General features: G+C 35.8%; 1 protein-coding gene across 7 annotated transcripts in view; it reads right to left on the reverse strand.

Annotated features, from left to right (window-relative positions):
• The window catches only part of AGPS (alkylglycerone phosphate synthase), a 126,041-nt gene that overhangs the window by 88,001 nt on the left and 14,022 nt on the right, over positions 1 to 24,018 (reverse strand). For all 7 annotated transcript variants that reach the window (XR_014079397.1, XR_014079396.1, XR_014079395.1 and 4 more), the window contains exon 2: positions 8,843 to 8,932. Coding sequence is in view for 4 of the 7 variants with exons in the window: in XM_081579591.1 (XP_081435717.1) it covers positions 8,843 to 8,932 (90 nt within the window). In the remaining 3 variants the exon portion in view is untranslated. The remainder of the gene's footprint in view (positions 1 to 8,842; positions 8,933 to 24,018) is intronic.

Raw genomic sequence — 24,018 nt, forward strand, 5'->3', positions numbered from 1 at the left:
GTTTCACATATGACAATACACATGTCTCAATGCCATTCTCCCAGAACGTCCCACCCTCACCTTCTCCCTCAGAGTCCATAAAATTGTTCCATGCATCTGTGTCTCTTATTCTGTCTCGCATATAGGGTTATCGTTACCATCTTTCAAATTCCGTATATATGCATTAGTATACTGTATTGTTGTTTTTCTTTCTGGCTTACTTCACTCTGTATAATGGGCTCCAGTTTCATCCATCTCAGTAGAACCGATTCAAATGTATTTTTTTAATGGCTGAGTAATATTCCATTGTGTATATGTACCACAGCTTCCTTAAGTCTTTTCAGACAAATGTAACAGAATACATACAGACTTTCCTCAACATATTATTAACAATGTCCAAGATACACTTCAAAATTATTAGCCATAAACAACCAACAAAATGTTATCCATAATTAAGAGAAAAGGCAATCAATAAGAAACCCCAAGATGATCCAAAATATTGGAAATAGCACACAAGGATTTGAAAACAGCTATAACCACACTAAAGGACAAAAGGGAAAATATGTTCCCAGTGAATAAGAGAAAATAAATCTCAGCAAAGACATAGAAATTATTTTAAAAAACAGAAATTCTATAATTAAAATTGAAATAAAAACTCATTGGAGGAACTTAAAAACAGACCAGAGATGTCAGTGAACTTACAGTTAGAGCAATAAAACATACATAATCTAAAGAACAAAGAAAATAGAAAAAAATAAATGGAGCTGCAGGGACCTGTGGAACAACAGAAAAATACTAACATACATATAAATGGAGACCCAAGAACAAGAGGAAAAGGAATTAAAAAAAGTATTTGAAGAAATAATAACAGAAAGTTTCCAAATCTGTTGAAAGATGTAAGTTTAGAAATTAAAGAAAGTCAGAGAACTCTAGAAGATAAATGCAAAGGCACGTCACAGTCAAATTGCAACTTAAAAAACAAAGAAAAAGAGGAGAAAGACATCTTAAAAGCATCTAGAGAAAAATGAAATACTACATATAATGTAATAACAAAAAAAGTTATGACTGACTTCTCCCCAGAAAGTCCAGGAAAAAAAAAAAAAGTCCAGGAAACTACTGAACAACACTTTTACAGTGCTGAAAGGAACTGCAAGGAGATCCAATCAATCCATCCTAAAACAGATCAATCCTGGGTGTTCATTGGAAGGACTGATGTTGAAGCTGAAACTCCAATACTTTGGCCACCTCATGCGAAGAGTTGACTCAATGGAAAAGACCCTAATGCTGAGTAGGATTGGGGGCAGAAGGAGAAGGGGACGACAGAGGATGAGATGGTTGGATGGCATCACCGACTCGATGGACATGGGTTTGGTTAGACTCCGGGAGTTGGTGATGGACAGAGAGGCCTGGTGTGCTGCGATTCATGGGGTTGCAAAGAGTCGGACACGACTGAGTGACTGAACTGAACTGAACTGAACTGAAAGGAAAAGAATGCCAACTTAGAATTTTATATCTGGTGAAAGGTATCCTTCAAGAACAAAAGTAAAACAAAGAGCTCTTCAGATGAAAACTAAGAGAACTAAGAGCCAGCACACCTACGCTACAAGAAATGCCAGAGGAACTTGTATAGGCTGAAGGGAAGTTTAACACTAAATGTACTGTCTTCACAATGGAATAAGTAATAACTGAAAGAGTAAATACGTGAGCAAATAAAGTTGACTATTCTTCTTGATTTCTTTAAAATGTGTATTACTTTTAAAAATTACAATACTGTATGATGGAGTGATAGAACTATAAATCATATCAAGATGTGACAACCATAAAAAGAACATGGAACAGTAGATAAACCAGATTCGCAAGGTGCTTGTATTTTATATAAAGTGCTACAAAACATTTAAAACACACAAAAGAACTCTACAGAGCAGGAACAATATGAAAAAAAGTAGATATGCTCCTCAAATTTTGTTTCCTCTTATCTTCTAGCCCAAATTATATTTAAATAAGTTTATATGAATCATGAATATTATTTCATATACACAAGAAGTCCTAAACTGTATATATATGAGAAGATGGATGCAGAAAACTCAAGTGCTTAGAGGGGTAACTTTTCCATTTTGGAAATATTTATCAGAGATGGCAAAATAATAAGTGCTAGAAATAAAGAGGTAAATATCCACCATCCAGTCTCAGGGTTAGGGTTAGGTTTAGGGGTTAGTGGTTGGGGGTAGGATTAGGGTAGTAAACAAGGCTGATATGCAAACAATAATATTCCAATGTGTTATAAAGCAGTAATAAAATAACCCTCAGAAAGACCAAAACAAATTTCAAAATGTTTATATTAAAATGGTCAAATTTTCATTTTAGTAAACAAGTATTATCATGTGCCAGGTATTGTTCTAAGTTTGTTATGTATATTAACTTATGATAATGTTATGAAGTTATTACTCCATTACAGAGACGTTACATATCTTAAGAGGTTAGGTGAGTTAATTAACTTACTCAAGGTCACACAGCTAGTAAGCTACAAAACCAGGATATGAACCAGGTAATAAACAAGGGCAAATAAGTAATAAATAAGCCTGTGCTCTTCACTACTACATGGTACTGCCTCTAGTTTGATTCTTTCCTTACCATCATTCCAAGTGAGATCACTGGAATGATCTCATAAAATTATTTTTTAATGAATATTTAGAAAATCACAGTAGCTATATTTAGTAATTGTTTTCACTATAATGTTCTTATAACTTCTCTACTTCTAACACCCACTCCATGATGACAGGGCAGTCAAATAAAACTACACTATAGCTGTTTTATCTTTAATGTTATAAATATTTTATTTATAAAATATTGCAGTATAACATATATACAAAAAATAACTATATAGCTTTTAGCAACTAACCTCAGAAGTTTACTTTGACTTCACAAAGATGACCAAAAAGGGGGGAGGGAAGGAGTCAGTGGATAATACATAAACTCTGTACTGAATATACGTTTATAACGCAGAAATCAATACTGAAAAAGCAAGGAGTGGGTCCTATCAAAAAGAATTTTTACTTGGAAGTGACAAAAAAACTCTTATTCTGTCATGTAATTTTAACAGTTACACACTGGCTGAGTGAATGTCACTTCTTATGATAATGTCATATAACAAAAATATTATCTAAAATTCTCAAATAAATCTTTATATAAAGGTTAGCAAATTACAACCTAGTTTAATCAAACTTGCAAAGATATTTAATTTGAAAGCTGAACACATGGGCAGGAAAAATGCAACTTCTACCAAAAAGCCAAAAGTTCATATCAATTGTTGAAACAAGGTGACTCTTCAATAGATCTTTCAGTTCAGTTCAGTCACTCAGTCGTGTCCAACTTTTTCCAACCCTATGGACTGCAGCACGCCAGGCTTCCCTGTCCATCACCAACTCCCGGAGCTTGCTAAAACTTACGTCCATCAGTTGGTTATGCCATCCAACTTTCTCATCCTCTGTTTTCCCCTTCTCCTCCTGCCTTTAATCTTTCCCAGCATCAGGGTCTTTTCAAATGGGTCAGCTCTTCACTCTTCAGGTGGCTAAAGTATTGGAGTCTCAGCTTCAGCATCAGTCCTTCCAATGAACATTCAGGATTGAGTTCCTTTAGGATGGACTGGTTGGATCTCCTTGCAGTCCAAGGGCTCTCAAGAGTCTTTTCCAACACCACAGTTCAAAAGCATCAGTTCTTCAGTGCTCAGCTTTCTTTATACTCCAACTCTCACATCCATACATGACTACTGGAAAAACCATAGCTTTAACTAGACAGACCTTTTTCGGCAAAGTAATGTCTCTGCTTTTTAATATGCTGTCTAGGTTGGTCACAGCTTTTCTTCCAAGGAGCAGGCATCTTTTAATTTCATGGCTGCAGTCACCATCTGCAGTGATTTTGGAGCCCAAGAGAATAAAGCCTGCCACTGTTTCCATTGTTTCCCCATCTATTTGCCATGAAGTGATGGGACCGGATGCCATGATTTTCATTTTATGGATGTTGAGTTTTAAGCCAGCTTTTTCACTCTCCTCTTTCACCTTCATCAAGAGGCTCTTTATTTAGTGCCTCTTCACTTTCTGCCATAAGGGTGGAGTCATCTGCATATGTGAAGTTATTAATATTTCTCCCAGCAATCTTGATTACAGCTTGTGCTTCATCCAGACTGGCATTTCACATGACGTACTCTGCATATAAGTTAAATACACAAGGTGACAATATACATCCTTGACAGACTCCTTTCTCAACGTGGAACCAGTCTGTTGTCCCATGTCTGGTTCTAACTGTTGCTTCTTGACCTTCATACAGGTTTCTCAGGAAGTGGGCAGGATGGTCTGATATTCCCATCTCTTTAAGAATTTTCTACAGTTGGTTATGATCCACACAGTCAAAGGCTTTAGTGCAAAAGTAGATGTTTTTCTAACTCTCTTGCTTTTTCTATGATCCAACAGATGTTGGCAATTTGATCTCTGGTTCCTCTGCCTTTTCTAAAACCAGCTTGAAAATCTGGAAGTTCACGGTTCATGTATTGCTAAAGCCTGGCTTGGAGAATTTGAGCATTACTTTACTAGCATGTAAGATGAGTGCAATTGTGCGGTAGTTTGAGCATTCTTTGGCACTGCCTTTCTTTGGAATTGGAATGAAAACTGACCTTTTCCAGTTCTGTGGCCACTGTGAGTTTTCCAAATTTCCTGGCATACTGAGTGCAGCACTTCAATGGCATCATCTTTTAGGATTTGAAATAGCTAAGCTGAAACTCCATTACCTCCACTAGCTTTGTTCGTAGTCATGTTTCCTATGGTCTACTTGATTTCACACTCCAGGACATCTGGCTCTAGGTGAGTGATCACACCAACATGGTTATCTGGGTCATTATCTTCTTGGTATAGTTCTTCTGTGTATTCTTAACACCTCTTCTTAATATCTTCTGCTTCTGTTAGGTCCATACCATTTCTGTCTTTTATTCTGCCTATCTTTGCATGAAATATTCCCATGGTATCTCTAACTCCCACCTGATGCGAAGAGCTGACTCATTTGAAAAGACCCTGACGCTGGGAAAGATTGAGGGCAGGAGGAGAAGGGGACGACAGAGGATGAGATGGTTGGATGGCATCACCGACACAATGGACATGGGTTTGGGTGGACTCCAGGAGTTGGTGATGGACAGGGAGGCCTAGCGTGCTGAGGTTCATGGGGTCGCAAAGAGTCGGACACGACTGAGTGACTGAACTGAACTGAACTGATCTCTAATTCTCTTGAAGAGATCTCTAGTCTTCCCCATTCTATTATTTTCCTCTATTTCTTTGCATTGATCACTTGGGAAGGCTTTCTTATCACTCTTTGCCATTCTTTGAAACTCTGCATTCAGAACAGATCTTTACCATGACTGAAAATTGGTTTGAGAACTTTTAAGAAATGGTTTTTGTTATAAAATATAAGGTGAGATCAATTTACCACCTTTTCTTAAGATCAAAGAAGACTATATTATAAATGATACAGAACCAGAGCAAACTTTCAAGACCAATGAAATCAATCTATAATGGAAAGAAAACTCTGTGGACATAAATATCCAAGAAGGAAGTGCACATCAAGATTTAATGTGACTACAGTGGCTTGAGACTTCGTAATTCTCTGTACCATTTGACTTTCCCTCTGAGGCCTCTCACATGTGAATATTGAGCCCACAATCAACAGTGGTTTGTTTTTTTTTTCTTCTACTCAAAGTTAAAACTGATCAAAGTTATTTGCTTTTTACTTTGCTATAACAAACTATCTTATGTTTATATACTGGTTTAAATTGTTATTTATGTGAAAACTGTCAAAATGTAAATTAAATATAAATGTTCATGCTTTAAAAAAAAAGATTTAATGTGACTAAAGACAAAGTAACTCTCACTCTGGGGCAGTGCACAGAGGCAGCAGAATATTAGTAGACGCAACCATCTATCCTGAGACTTAAGACTTCCACAACTGCTAACCAATTTTAAAACTTTTTATAATGAAATAAAACTTTAAAAATTATGCTACTGAAAATACAAACTGCAGGAAACCCAAACAAATTCTCTCTATTTAATCACTAACTTATGCTTTGAAAGCACCAATTAATGTATAACCACCTTTAAAGTCAAAGAATAATGACATCTTTCAAAATTTTTAGTTTATAGAAATCTCTAGTATTAGCTCTGAAGTATTGCCTTCTGCTGCTTAAACTTAGGAGGACTCAATTCATCTATATCTAGAAAGAATAAGAATGGCAAGACTATAAATCTACAGGATTATAAACTGTCAAATTACAAATCTGTTCAGAAAATAGACTGTGTTCAGGGAAAATCTTCCTATTTTCCCTTGACATCTATGAAAGCTTATAATTGCTTCTAAATTAATGGCTGGGTTTGAAATGCCAAAGTTAACCTCCCCAAAATATACACAGACAACCAACCACATTTACTCATAAAATGTTTCTACCTTTTTAATGTTCTTTGGATCAGAAATAGGGGAACCCCTATAAATTTTCATTGGGAGTCACTCAGTTTCTGGCACCTATGGATTTTCCTTTCTTTCTTTCCAGCTCTGTTATCTTTCTTTCTTGTGGTATTTTATCCTTCTTTTCTATGTGGTTATAGAAGGCAACCCTGGAGAAAGAAATGGCAACCCACTCCAGTACTCTTGCCTGGAAAATTCCATGGACGGAAGAGCCTGGTGAGCTACGTCCATGGGGTCGCAAAGAGTCGGATACGACTGAGCGACTGCGCTTACTTACTTATAGAAGGCAAAGTCCACTACAATGCCAGAATAAAAGTCTTCACAAAGAATTTTAAAAACTGGCCTTACAATCTAATATTATTAATACAAAATGGTGAATTGATACTGTCTTCCTGTACTCAACCTTTCCAGTCAGAAATTTCATTTTCTCTTTTAGGAATATCACAACCTTCTTATGCTTCTGCCCTTTACCTGCCTCTGGAACAATAGGAACTTTTGTCATAGAATATCTTTTTACAATACGACTAACTCTACTATAGCAGTGTATAGAGTGTAAAAGGCTCCTATAAAGTGATTCCAGAGACTGGAAAGAGAATAAAATCAATACAATGGATAGTATGATACCTCATTAGCACAGTATTACAGAAATAGCACAAGAATGAACCTTAAAAGCACTTCAGTTTTAATCACAATTTCCTACTGCACAGGTGATCTCAAGTAAGGTGTTTAACCTCCCTCATCCTCAATCTCCTAATTATTTCTAAGAATACCTCACTACCCACTTAGGGTTATTTTAAGATAACTCAATAGGAACTCAATAAATAATAGCTATTATTATCTTAAAGAACATTTGTAAGTGTTTTCTAATAATAAAAAAAAATTAACCATTATCCCTAGGAGACTAGACTAGAGAAAGCTATGATTCAATTCAATCCAGTTTATTATCCTGTCTGTGCTAAAGTAATGGTGCACCAAAATGGGAACTGAGTATTATTTAGTTATTTGGTTTTAGTTATTAAATAATTTATGTAGTACATATTTAACCCTAGAGCATTTAAATTCCATCTTCATGTTCACAGAATTACCCTTTAGATAGTGAGTAACTCAGTGAGAAGCAAAGGTTACCTGTGCAGGCTCTGCCTGTCAGATGTAGCCTTGTTTTCTCCCTTCTCCCTCACTGGACTTGGACTCAGGAGTCAACAGTGCAAAAGAAATGAAGCCTTTATGGAACGCATTCTGGTTGGAAGGGCAGCAGCACTCTTCCAAAATCCAAAGTCAACAGAAAAATTCTCTAATTCTACTACAACTTGGACAAAAATTTCTCTCATGATGATTGAATTCCCTCTGCTTTGAATTTATGCTCTCCAAACAATATATAAATTACAAATTTTGCTTTCTACATATCTTAATATCAGAAAGGGCAATAACAAGCGTTCTACACCCTGAAAAAGAAATAATCTAATCATAAATGAATACACCAGGGTTTTAGTTTTTTTCTAATATCTTATGAGTGTTGCACATATGTCAGCCACCCACAATCTGATTCTTTCTGGAAAAACTGGCAAGTCAAGTGTCAGAACACCCAAAATAAAAGCCAGATTCTAAACCATGGGTCTAAGGGTTCATACAGTAAAGTATAAATAGTTGTGACACTTTCTGTGATTAATCCTTGACGTAACATATATATACTGCTAACATAAACCACTACATAGCCACACTACTCCACAGAAGACAGTAGGTTTATGCTTTCAATGGCACTGTGCCCAAAATGCCTATCTGCCCCTCACATAGAGCGAAGATGCTATGCCTTCAACATCCAAAGATAGAGAAATGAAGGTAATATCTGAGAAGAGAGGACGTTGGTTTTTCTAAGTTGAAAAGATTCACTTCTTCCCCCCTGAAGATTTTGTAAAGCCATCTCTAAATGACAAGTTTCTACTGTATTAGACATTATTCTCCCGAAAATATTAACACTCAATCTTTAGATCCTGATTCAAAACACCTATAAAATGACACCTTTAAGACAATTAGAGAAAGGGAACGTGAAATGGATAACCAGATATAAAATTTCTGTTATATTGAGAGGTATGATAATAGTATTACATAATTGGTTTTACCAGGTCCTTTTAAGGGATATATATACAAACATTTAGAAGGGCCATGACAATGTCAGAATTTGATACACAATAGAAAAAGAAAAGCATTTATTACAAAATATTAGTGACTTTTAAATCTAGGGAAGAGGCATTATATTATCCTATTTTTATGTATGTCTATTATTTAATGTTATATTTGTTATTTATGTTTAAAATTTTTCATAGAAAGATAAATAAAAGGAACAAAACAAAGAATAAATCAGAGTTACCTTTTCCCAGTCAACTCAATTTGTCCTTTCTTATTGAAGATGAACTTGGAATCATTATATCCCCATCCATTCCATTTCATAACTTCTTGCCTAATAAGCAGAAAAATATATGAGATCTATGCTAAACATCTCAAAACTGAACAGTGCATCATTGACTATTAACTTTCACAATAATTCAACAGAAGACCTTATTCTACTAATATTATGTTGCCTTAAATAGAACAAATATATTAAAAATATCTATACATTAATATTTCTAAATATAGAATCACTGATGGGCAGCACCTGCTTCCCAAAGAGCTACGGCCACTAAATTTGATGCATAAAAAGGAAAAAGGAAGAAAGAACAATGGAAAAAAATTTTTAAGAGTACATCTATGCTTCATTTTGTATGTTATTGAATTTGCATTATATAATGGCCTATATGTAATTTCCAGTTCAAATTTCACTTGAACAGGAAACAAATTTCTGCATAAATTAGAAAAATTACAATTATTAACCTTCTCTTAGAATAAAAAATACCAATTTACAAAGTCATTTTCATCAAAACCAATGACTCACTCATCCAACTTTATACATTACAAAAGAATTAGATAGGCCTGGACCCATGCAGAACACAATAAGCAACCACACTGAAATACTGTATCACCATTTAATACATATGTTAGCATGGTACCGTAATATACTTGGGTCACTGAAATAAACTAATGGTGACACTTCTTACTGCAAATTCAGTGATGCAGTTTATGATGAAAATAGCTGAAGAAAACTCTTGTCTATGAATAAAGTTATTTGCTTCATTAAAATTTCAAAATTCATCACAGGAAAAACTCTGTGTGTGGTGATGAATGTTAACTAGATTTATTATGGTGATAAATTTACAATATACACAAATACTGAAACACTATGTTGTACACCTAAAACCAGTATAATGTTACATGTCAGTTTTACTTCAATTTTTTTTAATTTCGAAATAAACAATGATGTACTATTAAAGAGTATCCTAATTCTCCATAATTCTCAAGGACAAAAATGACAGCTGACAAGCAAATCTTTTATTATAATCATAATTCTTTTCCTGATTCAACAGCTTTTCAAACAAATAGAATGCTAACACAATACAACTGAACCAAATACAGTCATTAATAGTGTAATGAAATTCCTATCTATACATAAAATTAAGAAAAGAAGCTAGGAATGCTATCTTTAAAATTATAACTGCTATCAATAAAAACTATAGTCACTATACAAAAACAAACTGTTCAAAAACATATGTTTTGTTTTTCAAAAACATCTTAAACAGAATCAAATCCAAATATTAGATTTGCAGATATGCCTGTTATAAACTATCACTCAATATTTTCTTCTTATTTCACAATTCTATCCCACCATAGAGAGAGGTTTTCCAACAAAGCTTTTGGGAAAAAATCTCTACAGAAAGATCTCATGACTACTGTCATATGACTAATACACACTCATTTTCTTAAGTTTATACAATGTAAAAACAGATTAGGTAATCATCCACTTTGCTTTTTTTAATGATTGCATTCTCTTCACTTTTATGAATATAACTTAGATAGTATTTTTATACTTCCATAAGAGAATATGGAGATTTTAGCTAACATCTTTTCTTAATATTTTATAATGTGTACATAAATTTTTATATATGAAATGATTATTTTATTAGTGAATTTAAACATTTGTCAGAAAGTCTGGCATCCGGTCCCATCACTTCATAGTAAACAGATGGGGAAACAGTGGCTGACTTTATTTTACTGGGCTCCAAAATCACTGCAGATGGTGACTGCAGCCATGAAATTAAAAGACGCTTACTGCTTGGAAGAAAAGTTACGACCAACTTAGACAGCATATTAAAAAGCAGAGACATTACTTTGCCAACAAAGGTCTGTCTAGTCAAGGCTATGGTTTTTCCAGTAGTCATGTATGGAAGTGCGAGTTGGACTATAAAGACAGCTGAGTGCTGAAGAATTGATGCTTTTGAACTGTGGTATTGGAGAAGACTCTTGAGAGTCCCTTGGACTGCAAGGAGATCCAACCAGTCCATCCTAAAGGAGATCAGGCCTGGGTGTTCATCGGAGAACTGATGTTGAAGCTGAAACTCCAATACTGTGGCCACCTGATGTGAAGGGCTGACTCATTGGAAAAGACCCTGATGCTGGGAAAGATTGAGGGCAGGAGAAGAGGGGGACAATAGAGGATGAGATGGTTGGATGGCATCACCGACTCAATGGACATGGGTTTGAGTGGACTCCGGGAGTTGGTGATGGATAGGGAGGCCTGGCGTGCTGTGGTTCATGGGGTCACAAAGAGTCAGACACGACTGAGCAACTGAACTGAACTGAACTGAACTGCATTCTATAAAATAGTAGTTTGGTATTACACAAAATAAATGCAAAAAGAGCAATATAGTCATTTTGCCTTGGTATTACAATCACTAGCCATGGGAAATTATTTCACTGCAGATGATGGATTTGGCATGTTTACACAGCTTAACAATGAATATCATTTTCCTTAAAAATTATATTTAGAATTTTAAAAGATTATCCCCAGATGGCCTCAAAGTAAAAAGCTAAATGTGATTACATGTGTTCACTCTTAACAAGAAAAACGAATCTAGGTAAACAGGAAATATCTGCTACTGTATACCGAAAAATGAAGACATATTCAAGATTCTGGAAATGAAATTTTCAGTTCGGTAATATCCTAAAGAACTTCCAAGCTTTCAACTATAGGCTAAGGTACGTTTCTCCCTGTTTTCATTTCAATCAGAAATTCTGCCCATGATATAGGCCTACCATATTCATACCAATTTTTGGAGGCTTCCCAGAAGTTGAAATAAAGGCATTTGTAATGCATTTGTGCCTAAAAAAAAAATACAAGCCTATGTTGCTTAAATACTATATAATTAAAATCTAGGTTGGCTCAAAACCAATCTTCTATTATTTTCAAAGTATCCCACATGTTAAATAAAAAGTAGGCAAATTTCCTAGGCTTCTGGTTTTAAACTTTTATACATATGTCCTTTCAAATGATTAATATTTCCTAAGACACTTACACACAACTATGTGACTATCTTAAATTTTAAACTAACTTTTTATATAGAAGAATGTAATGAGTACAGTGAAGGGCATTACAGTATTAACATTTTAAAAATTAAAGTAAATCTTTACATAGTCATAGAATTCAAAAACTAAAAATGTCCTTAGAAACATTCGAGTTCAACTGCTTATTTTTCAGATAAAGAAATGCGAGCCCCATGGAACATTCTCCAGGATAGACCACATCTTGGGTCACAAATCAAGCCTCAATAAATTTAAGAAAATTGAAATCGTATCAAGCATCTTCTATGACCACAACACTATGAGACTAGATATCAATTACAAGAAAAAAACTGTAAGAAACACAAACACATGAAGATTAAACAACACGTTTCTAAATAACCAACAGGTTACTGAAGAGATCAAAAGGGAAATCAAAAAATTTCTAGAAACAAATGACAATGAAAACACAACAACTCAAAACCTATGGGATGTAGCAAAAGCAGTTCTCAGAGGGAAGTTTATAGCAATACAATCCTACCTCAAGACACGAGAAAAACGTCGAATAGACAACCTAACTTTACACCTAAAACAACTGGAAAAAGAAGAATAAACAAACAAACAAAAAAAATTAGTAGAAGGAAAGAAGTCATAAAGATCTAAGCAAAAATAAATGAAAAAGAAATGAAAGAAACAATAGTAAAGATTAATAAAACTAAAAGCTGGTTCTTTGAGGAGATAAACAAAATTGACAAGCCTTTAGCCAGACTCATCAAGAAAAAAAGAGAGAAGAATCAAATCAACAAAATTAGAAATGAAAAAGGAGAGGTTACAATGGACAATTCAGAAATACAAAGGATTATAAGAGACTATTATGAACAACTATATGGCAACAAAATGGATAACCTGGAAGAAATGGACAGATTCTTGGAAAAGTTCAATTTCAGAAAAGTTAGAACTTGAACTTAGAAAAGTTCAAGACAGAACCAGGAAGCAACTGAAATTATGAACAACCCAATTACAAGCACTGAAATGGAAGCTGTGATCAAAAATCTCCCAAAAAACAAAAGCCCAGGACCAGATGGCTTCACAGGAGAATTCTATCAAACATTTATAGAGAGCTAATGCCTATCCTGCTAAAACTCTTTCAAAAAATTGCAGAGAAAGGAACACTTCCAAACTCCTTCTACGAAGCTGCCATCACCCTGATACCAAAACCAGACAAAAACAACACAAAAAAAGAAAACTACAGGCCATATCACTGATGAACATACATGCAAAAATCCTCAACAAAATTTTAGCAAACAGAATTCAGCAACACATCAAAAAGCTCATACACCATGATCAAGTTGGGTGTATTCCAGGAATGCAAGGATTCTTCAATATATGCAAATCAATTAATGTGATACACTATATTAACAAATTGAAAGATAAAAACTATATGATCATCTCACTAGATGCAGAAAAAGCCTTTGACAAAATTCAGTACCCATTTATGATTAAAATTCTTCAGAAAATGGGCAGAGAAGGAACCTACCTCAAAATAGTAAAGGCCACATATGATAAGCCTACAGTAAACATTATTCTCAATGGTGAAAAACTGAAAGCAGTCCCCTAAGATAAAGAACAAGACAAGGGTATCCACTTTCACCACTATTAGTCAACATAGTTCTGGAAGTCCTAGATACAGCTATCAGAGAAGAAAAAGAAATAAAAGGAATCCAGATCAGAAAAGAAGAAGTAAAATTCTCACTGTTTGCAGATGACATGATACTGTACATAGAAAACCCTAAAGATAGTATCAGAAAATTACTAGAGCTAATCAGTGAATTTAGCAAAGTTGCAGGATACAAAGTCAATATACAGAAATCACTTGCATTTCTATATACTAACAATGAAAAATCAGAAAGAGAAATTAAGGAATCAATCCCATTCACCATTGCAACAAAAAGAATTAAACATCTAGGAATAAACTTACCTAAGGAGACAAAAGAACTGTACACAGAAAATTATAAGACACTGATGAAAGAAATCAAAGATGACATAAACGGAGAGATATGCCATGTTCCTGGGTAGGAAGAATCAATACTGTGAAAATGACTATACTACCAAATGCAATCTACAGATTCAATGTGATCCCTATCAAATTACCAATGGCATATTTCACAGAACTAGAACAAAAAGTTTCACAGTTCATATGGAAACACAAAAGACCCCGAATAGCCAAAGCAGTCTTGAGAAAAAAGAATGGAGATGGAGGAATCAAGCTGCCTGACTTCAGGTTATACTACAAAGCTACAGTCAAGACAGTACGGTACTGGCACAAAAACAGAAATATAGACCAATGGAACAAGATAGAAAGCCCAGAAATAAACCCATGCACCTCTGGGTACCTTATTTTTGACAAAGGAGGCAAGAATATACAACGGGGCAGAGACAGCCTCTTCAATAAATGGTGCTGGGAAAACTGGACAGCTACGTGTAAAGGAATGAAATTAGAACACGTTCTAACACCACACACAAAGATAAACTTAAAATGGATTAAAGACCCAAATGTAAGACCAGAAACTATAAAACTCTTAAGAGGAAAACACAGGCAGAACACTTGATGACATAAATCAAAGCAAGATCCTCTATGACCCACCTCCTAGAAGTAACAGAAATAAAAACAAAGGTAAACAAGTGGAACCTGATTAAACTTAAAAGCTTTTGCACAACAAAGGAAACTATAAGCAAGGTGAAAAGACAACCCTCAGAATGGGAGAAAATAATAGCAAATTAAACAACTGACAAAGAATTAATTTCCAAAATATACAAGCAGCTCATACAACTCAATACCAGAAAAACAAACAACCCAATCAAAAAGTGGGAAAAGACTTAGACATTTTCCCAAAGACATACAGATGGCTAACAAACACATGAAAAGATGCTCAAGATCGCTCATTATTAGAGAAATGCAAATCAAAACTACAATGAGATAACACCTCACAATGGTCAGAATGGCCCTCATCAAAAAATCTACAAACAATAAATGCTGGAAAGGGTGTGGAGGAAAGGGAACGCTCTTGCACTGTTGGTGGGAATGTAAATTGATAAAGCCACTATGGAAGACGGTATGGAGATTCCTTAAAAAATTAGGAATAAAACCACCACGTGACCCCGCAATCCCACTCCTAGGCATATACCCTGAGGAAACCAAAACTGAAAAAGACACATGTATCCCATTGTTCACTGCAGCTCTGTTTACAATAGCTAGAACATGGAAGCAACCTAGATGTCCATTGACAGATGAATGGATAAAAAAGTTGTGGTACATAAACACAATGGAATATTACTCAGCCATAAAAAGGACTGCATTTGAGTCTGTTCTGATGAGATGGATGAACCTAGAACCTATTATACAGAGTGAAGAGAGTCAGAAAGAGAAAGATAAATATCATATTCTAATGCATATATATGGAATCTAGAACGATGGTACTGAAGAATTTATTTATAGGGGAGCAATGGAGAAACAGATATAGAGAACAGACTTATGGACATGAGGAGAGGGGTGGAGAGGGTGAGATATATGGAAAGAGTAACGTGGAAACTTACATTACCATATGTAAAATAGAGAGCCAACAGGAATTTGCTTTATGGCTCAGGAAACTCAAACAGGGGCTCTGTATCAATCCAGAGAGGTGGGATGGGGCAGGAGATGGGAGAGAGGTTCAAAAGGGAGGGACTATATGTATGCCTATGGCTGATTCATGTTGAGGTTCGACAGAAAACAACAAAATTCTGTAAAGCAATTATCCGTCAATAAAAAAAAAAAAAAATGCATGCCCAGAGAAGACCTCATGATTATGCAGCTAAGTTAACTGAGCACCAGAAAGTGAACTCTCTATCTTGTCATTCTTCCTCTTCAGTCATGTAATATTTGAAAACTACTAAGTCATGCTCTCAGGTAACCAAAATGGTTTAAAGGAACCTCTTCTTCATCACATTAACATTTTTCTAAATACTACTACATGTTATTATTATAGTCATTCGTCTGCATTTGACCTAAAGGAAAACATTTAAAAAATCAATGAATCTGGTTGTTATGAGTACACCCAATGACTTATACTCTCTTATCTACTGGATAATGAATTCTGCCATTCAGAATAATGATTCCAAAGCACTAAAAAACTGAAAGGGAGAATGATCAAAGAATCTTCAACTTTCCATAAGATTCAAATAAATGAATTCAATTCTCAACTAACCGCAGAGATCAATTAATCAGACTGATCTCTCAGACTTGCCAATTTTTAGAGCTAACTGTAAAGTTAATGTCTTCAAAATATAAGACCTCTCTCTGTCTGCCAAGAAAAAAGAAAAGCTGGATCAATTTTACTACACACACACACACAAATTCAATGTTTTACACATCGATATATTGGAGCATAGTGCTTCCCAGATGGCATAGTGGTAAAAATCTGCCTGCCAATGCAAGAGATGTCAGAGACATGGGTTTGATCCCTGGGTTGAGAAGATCCCCCAGAGGAGGAAATGGCAACCCACTTCAATATTCTTGCCTGGAAAATTGCATGGACAGAGGAGCCTGGTGGGCTACAGTCCACAGGGTTGCAAACAGTCGAAGATGACGGAGCACAAACACACATATCTGACCACAGTATCAAACAGTGAAAAAGCACCTTGTATTAGCAGGCATAACAAAAGAAAAAGGAGACATTAAAATACCATCACATATACACAAGGTGGCAGTATTCTCCCACGCTATACATACTCAGTGGTCTGCATTTCCTGATGCTGTTTTTGCAAAATTTTTAACCGAAATTTAAGGTTAGCATTATCTTTGTCAAAACCATACAACTGCTTCTTCATTCTCAAAATGGTAAGTTTTCATTTTTAAGTCTCTGTATAAACACAGATTAATAGTAACAGTCAGATCACTATTTCTCTTATTAGTGGTAAGTTGCAAGAATCTTGACATAAATGTATACTTCCTATTATTAGTATTTCTAGTCATGATAGTTTTCATTGGAAAATATGCTTTGAGCTATTTTTATTACGTGTAAGCAACAACAAAAAAAGTTCAGCTAGCTTGATAACTGAAAATATATACATATATATTTCCAATATAACTCCAGTAATCAAAATTCTAATACAAGATTCTTCACTGCTCAGTTCAGATAAAAACCAAATTTTTCCCTATACTTTCTAATTTAAGCAATTAGAAAAAGATCATATGATCTCAGCTTTTGAAAAATAAAAACTAAAGTATGAAACTTAAGCCTCAATGCTGAATTTCTAACTAACCAAGCTCAGGATCAGTTAAATTCAAATTAATTCCACATATATTTTAATATGAAGAAGTTTAAAAAAAATTTTTAATCTTTCAAGGGTTTTTTTAGTACTAGTTAAAATCCTTATTTGGTGATGTGTTTAATTATTTTAAAACCGAAATAGTCTAAAGAAAATCATGAAAGTGAAGTAAAAAATCATTGTTGAAAAAGATACCAAGATTTAATAAATATTTCCCTGAAAAGATATGCTACCAAAAAAACCTATAAATGAAACAATATTCCTACTAGCTTCTTTTTTTAATAAAAGTCAGAAGTTATTTTATTCACGCAAGTTTGGTACATGATAAAACTGGTTGATGAATATTCCTACTTTACACATGATCTATATTCCGTGTAGGTAAAGATTATCTACAACCTTTATTTTTTATTCCTAGTAGCTTTTATTTTAAAAAATTTAAAGCTGAGGTCCCATTAAAAATATAAAGGCCTAATGAGGGGAGAAATCTGCAGAACACCATTTACTTATAAATTTAATTTAAAATGTATATGATTTAAAACACATTTAAAATCACGTTAATATTTAGTCTACAAGTCCTACAAAATTATTTCTAAAAACTCAATAGCAAAACTCCCATACAACTATTTACAATGCTTATTGGCTGGATCTAAGAGTGCAACTAATCCCCTTTTAAATGCTGTTGCTGCTGCTAAGTCGTTTCAGTCGTGTCCAACTCTGTGAGACCCCACAGATGGCAGCCCACCACGCTCCTCTGTCCCTGGGATTCTCCAAGCAAGAATACTGGAGTGGGTTGCCATTTCCTTCTCCCCCCTTTCAAATAGTTATTAATCTAAGTAGTTTAGCTATAAGTGTAATAACTTATGTACTATAAAAAGAAAGCCCCTTTACAAAAAAGAATTGTTATTGTTTATTCGCTAAGTCACACCAACTCTTTGTGACCCCATGAACTGTAGACCCCAGGCTCCTCTGTCCATGGGATTTCCCAGGCAAGAATACTGGAGTGGGTTGCCATTTCTTTCTCTAGCGGTCAAACCCAGGGATCGAACCCAGGTCTCCTGCATTGGCAGGAGGATTCTTTACCACTGAGCCACCAGGAAAGCCCCCACAAAAAAGAACAGAAAAAAATCAAATAGAAGACATAGGTAACCACCACTTAATTTACACTGCTACAAATCTCCCAGTTCCAAGACTGTAAAAAATTTGACTTAAAAAAAAAAGATAAGTGCCATCAGGCTTTGAAAGCCTAACACTGTGAAATATCTGAATCACAGAATATTTTCTCTTGCCCTGCTATAAAATTCATTAACTCTTCTAACTATACTTCTATTTCCTACAGAGAAAAATTGGCCTACTGAAGTGGCCAGGAGGCTTGACAATTTTTTCATCGTGAGTTATCTACTGGCACTTTAACTTTTGGTCACTAGGGAAGGCAGTTAATACAAGTGAAACTATCTAAGTACAATTAATTCTGGGACCCTAAGATCAGGTTTCTGAACAGGTCAACAAGATAACACTGCATTCTCCTTGCGAAGCCTGGATATTATCATGCAACCTTTTGAACTTCAATATGAATTTCAATCTTCCTACAATATCCCCTAAATTAAAACTCTACCTGCCATAATAAAAATCTGGCCCTTCCATGTAATAAGTCTAAAGTTAAAACTTTAGCCTGTGTGACAGTGTAAATGGGATTATACATAAGATTTTAGACACAGGAAGTTGTCAGCAAGAATATGGAAAAGAAGAACTGGTAAGCATTACTGGTAAACCATTCCACAGAGCAATGGTGTGCTAACTTTTCGTATGAAATGTCATTTCCATGGCTCAGCTATACAACTCCTGGGTATACTTTTGGGAGGAATCACACATAGTTCCATAAGGAAACATGCGTGATATAGTCTCTAGAGTATTATTTGTAAGAATAGCTGGAGGCAACCACTGGCAAAATGAGTGAGTAGTAAGTAAATGCCCTGAAATATTGACTTGGCCAGAAAGTCTGTTCAGTTTTTCCTGTAAGATAACCAATGGAAAAACCTGAACGAACCTTTTGGCCAACCCAATACTATGCAGCGATCAGAAGCAGAGAGGTAGATAGATACACTCAATATATATATAAATATGAAGATTTTTTTTTAACAGTAGTGAATGCAAAAGGGAAAACAATATGATCTATAGCATAACACCATTTAGGCAAATTAAAAATACACACACTAAATAATGCTGCATATTTTATAAAACACATATACACATATTTAAGAATATTCAAGGGTGCCCATGGGAAGGGGGAAATGAGATTAGAAATCAGAGACTGAGGAAATAAAAATAAGAGTCCTCACATTTGTTCATAGGCAAATGCCATGAACTAAAAAAGTGTGATTACCACAACTCTGAACCTGAAGCAAATACGTAGCTCAGCCCTTTGAGTCTCAGTGCAATTCTCTATGTCCCAAGAACACAATCCTTTCTTTGGCATACATACAGAAATTCCATGATGGTTCATTATAAAACCCATTGCTGGTTTACTTAGCAATTTCTACAAGTTCTTGTTTTCTTTTTAAATGACAGAATTCCATTACAAATGAGTCAGCATCAAATATATAGCAAATCAAATACATATTTAACTTCCTACAGTCAACTCTTCATAGTTTGCAAGAATCTGGTACTGTGAAGAAACTTTTTAAAACCTGAATTCAAAGGCCAAAAGTTATGTCCCTAATGTCCAATTCCTCTTATAGTCGATATAAATTAATGAATGGAGGAAAAAGGAATATACAGGTGTGGGGAAAATCTTTAGAGGCACAAAGAGGCCTGGGGTAAATAAAGCAAGGCCAGCGTCACCCCTTGAGAGACCCTGATGCTGGGAAAGATTGAGGGCAGGAGCAGAAGGGGACGACAGAGGATGAGATGGTTGGATGGCATCACCGACTCAATGGACATGAGTTTGGGTAAACTCCAGGAGTTGGTGATGGACAGGGAGGCCTGGCATGCTGTGGTTCATGGGGTGACAAAGAGTCTGACACAACTGAGCAACCGAACTGAACTGAATTGAATTGTTTCAATGTTGTTTGAATTGTTTCAATTTTCCATATTGAAAATGGAAACACACAGTATCAGTCATTCATACCTATGGTAGTATATATTCCAAGTATTTTGTGCTAGGGTGGAGGAGGGCCTGGCAACCCACTACTCTCCAGTAATCTTGCCTGGAGAAGCCCATTGACAGAGGAGCTTGGCAGGCTACAGTCCATAGGGCCGCAAAGAGTCAAGATACGATTGAAGTGACTTAGCAGCAGCAGCAGCAGTATACACACACACACATACATACACACATACACACACACACACACACACACACACACACACACACAAACTTGCTATCTGCTATTCTGAAGACCTGGAAAGGCACAATCATTCTACTGTTCACTCTCATGTATCGGTCTATGTAACTCAGGAAAACAGCCCAAATCTGTATCAGGAAATTGTCTCAGCACAAGACAAAGAACAAGGATATACTTCCCTTGACTATGTGTGCTCCCTGAACTATACTTCAAATTTGTTTTCTCCACTGTCCACTTGTGATCTAATCAATGTGGCAATTTAGGTAATCAATTCCAGAACTTCTCTACAACGAGCTGGGAAAGTGGCACTTAACTTTCATTGCTCTCTCCAGCTTGCTGGAAAATAGAAGAGGAACTTTATCACAAGCTTATTATACTGACCAACCTGTAAGGGACCAAAGGCCATTTATGCTACAGCTTTTCATTTTTGCAAAAAATATAAAACCAAACAAGACAGTATGAATGTCTCTAAAAATCTGTATGTCATTTTACCATGAAAACCAAGCCTCTGAGTTTCCTTTCTTAGCTGTCCTCCAGGGGACAACTCAATACCTTGACAAGACCCTAAAAAGGCCAAGACTGGAGTCCACATCTGCTTGATATACATAGTATTCTAGCTGCAACAAGTGTTTTGTTTTTTTTTTAAACTTAAAATAGTAACAATAATAAGCAGCAGCCCCTTCTACTTTAAATGACAAGTAGTTGGGATTGTTATCTTTGCTTCTGGCAAACCCACAGAAAAAAATGAACCCCACAAAGTTTAGGGGAGAGAAAAAGAAATACTAAAATCAGGACCCAATCACAACCACAGAGGTTCCCAAACTTCTTAGGAGTATAAATATTACCTTGGGTGTTCATTTTAAAATCAGAGTCCTGACGTGGAGAAAAGAGAACGCTCATACAGTGTTAGTGGGAATATAAATGGTGTGGCCATTATGGAAAACAGCGTGGAAGTTCCTCAAAAAAATTAAAAATAGAATTACCATATGCTCCTGGAATTCTACTTCTAAGTATTCATCCAAAGAAAATAAAAACACTAATTTGAAAAGAGATATGAGTCCCTATGTTCACTGCATTATTATTTACAATGGCCAAAATTGTAGCCAACACCTACAGAGACGTGACTGACATATATATAATGGAATATAATTCAGCCACAAAATAGAATGAAACCTTGCTATCTGCCACAACATGTACGGACCTAGAAGGCATTATCTTAAGTGAAATAAGTCAGAGAAAGACAAATACTGTATGATTTCACTTATATGTGGGAATCTAAAAGACAAAACAAATGAACAAAGTCACAGCAACAGAGTCATGGGTACAGAGAACAAACAGGTGGTTGTCAGAGGGGAGATGGAGGGATGAGAAATAGGTGAGGGAGATTAAGAGGTACAAACTTCTAGCTGCAAAATAAATGAGTCACAGGTATGAAATGTACAGTATGGGGAATATAGCCAGTAATAATACAAATGATTTAAAACCAAGCTGCTCTCACCCAAACTATCAAAATCAGGAGGGACTGGAATTGAAGGAAAGGAGCAAAAAAAGAAAAACCTTTAACTCACTGCATTATAGGAGAGGACTGACCTGAGGAGGGTTTTGTAACAAAATAGGGCAGCAAGAGGACAAAGTGGGGGCACTCACCCTGTGGAAGACAGGAGAAGGGATAACAGGAAATGGAGATTTGGTTACATGACAGAGGAGGTGGACAGATTTATATCCAAATTTTATAATGGATTATGCTGGAAGGGGGAATGAAAGCTATACAGAGACAATATTTACTGATCCAAATTCTGGAAAGTTGATCTCTTATGGAAATTTTCCTAGTTAATACATATTAAAAGGGTTACAAAGCATAAAAATTAACACAATGATTTATCAGATAATTTGTCTTCAGGATAATAATATCTTTGTTCACATTCCAATATATGTGGTCACCAAGGCCACATACCAAGTAGAAGCAGCAGCGGGCCATGACTCCTAAGAGCAATGGAAAAGAGCTGCAAAGTGAGAAAGAGCACAAGGGTGACCAACATGTGCATGACACTGACCAGCAGCTTCCCATGTAGCATGAGAAACTGCTGATGCTCTCTACTCTTCGGCTTCTTCCTTTCCTCTCATGCATCAGTCAGTTCCATCACTCAGTAGTGTCCGACTCTTTGTGACCCCATGGACTGCAGCTCGCCAGGCTTCCCTGTCCATCACCAACTCTTAGAGCTTACTCAAACTCATGTCCATCGAGTTGGTGATGCCATCCAATCTTCTCATCCTCTATCGTTCCCTTCTCCTCCTGCTTTCAACCTTTCCCACCGTAAGGGTCTTTTCCCATAAGTCAGTTCTTCGCATCAGGTGGCCCAAGTATTGGAGTTTCAGCTTCAGCATCAGTCCTTCCAATGAATATTCAGAACTCATCTCCTTTAGGATGGACTGGTTGGATCTCCTTGCTGCCCAAGGGACTCTCAAGAGTCTTCTCCAACACCACAGTTCAAAAGCATCAATTCTTCGGTGCTCAGCTTTCTTTATAGTCCGACTCTCTCATCCATACATGACTACTGGAAAAACCATAGCCTTGACTAGACGGACCTTTGTCGGCAAAGTAATGTCTCTGCTTTTTATATGCTGTCTAGGTTGGTCATAGCTTTTCTTCCAAGGAACAGTCATCTTTTAAATTTCATGGCTGCAGTCACTATCTGCAGTGATTTTGGAGCCAAACAAAATAAAGTGTCACTATTTCCATCTCTAATGCATAAAGTGACATGTATTAGAAATTAGTTCTTGCTATTAAAATGCCATGGTCTCCACTGAGGACTTCCTACTGCTTGCTGTGCTTCCAACTTCAGAAACTATTTCAGCACAAGGTCCTATTACTCCTTTGTATACAATTTATTTCAGTAGTAATAGTATTGCATAATGCTGTAAAGCTAAACTTTCCCAATCATTATCTCATTTCCTTCTCACCTCAATCCAATGATGTAGGTGTTGTTATCTCTATTTAAGTCATGAGAAAACAGGATGAGAGTCAGTAAATTTTCCAGGGTCACATAAACAGGACACTTCACAATGCGGATTTAAATATTGGTCTTCTGACTCCAACACTCCTTAACTATCAAGCTATTATTTCAACTTCACAGTATGTTTAAATTTTTTCAAAATAATATGTTGGGAGAAAAAGGAAACTGCTGCCAGTATAATCCTTAGAGTGTATCTCCTCATATAGAGGGATTTGCCCAGACAGTAAGTATGAGCCAACTGAGTAAGTACGGATTGAGCGACTAACACTTTCACTTTTTTTCATACAGTATTTACTGATAACAATAAGCAGTTTAAATTTGCACATCTAAGCCAGTTGCCTCACATCTCTCTCCTTCTCATTACCTCAGAGAGCCAGAGTTAAGAAAAGTTTCCTAGGCTTCCTATGGTCATGTTTTGGTTTCTCCTTAGCAAGGCAGGACAAAACATATAATTTCTT

This window comes from Giraffa tippelskirchi, chromosome 3, assembly GCF_054371585.1.
Source record: "Giraffa tippelskirchi isolate mGirTip1 chromosome 3, T2T-mGirTip1v1.2.pri, whole genome shotgun sequence".
Lineage (NCBI taxonomy): Eukaryota > Metazoa > Chordata > Mammalia > Artiodactyla > Giraffidae > Giraffa > Giraffa tippelskirchi.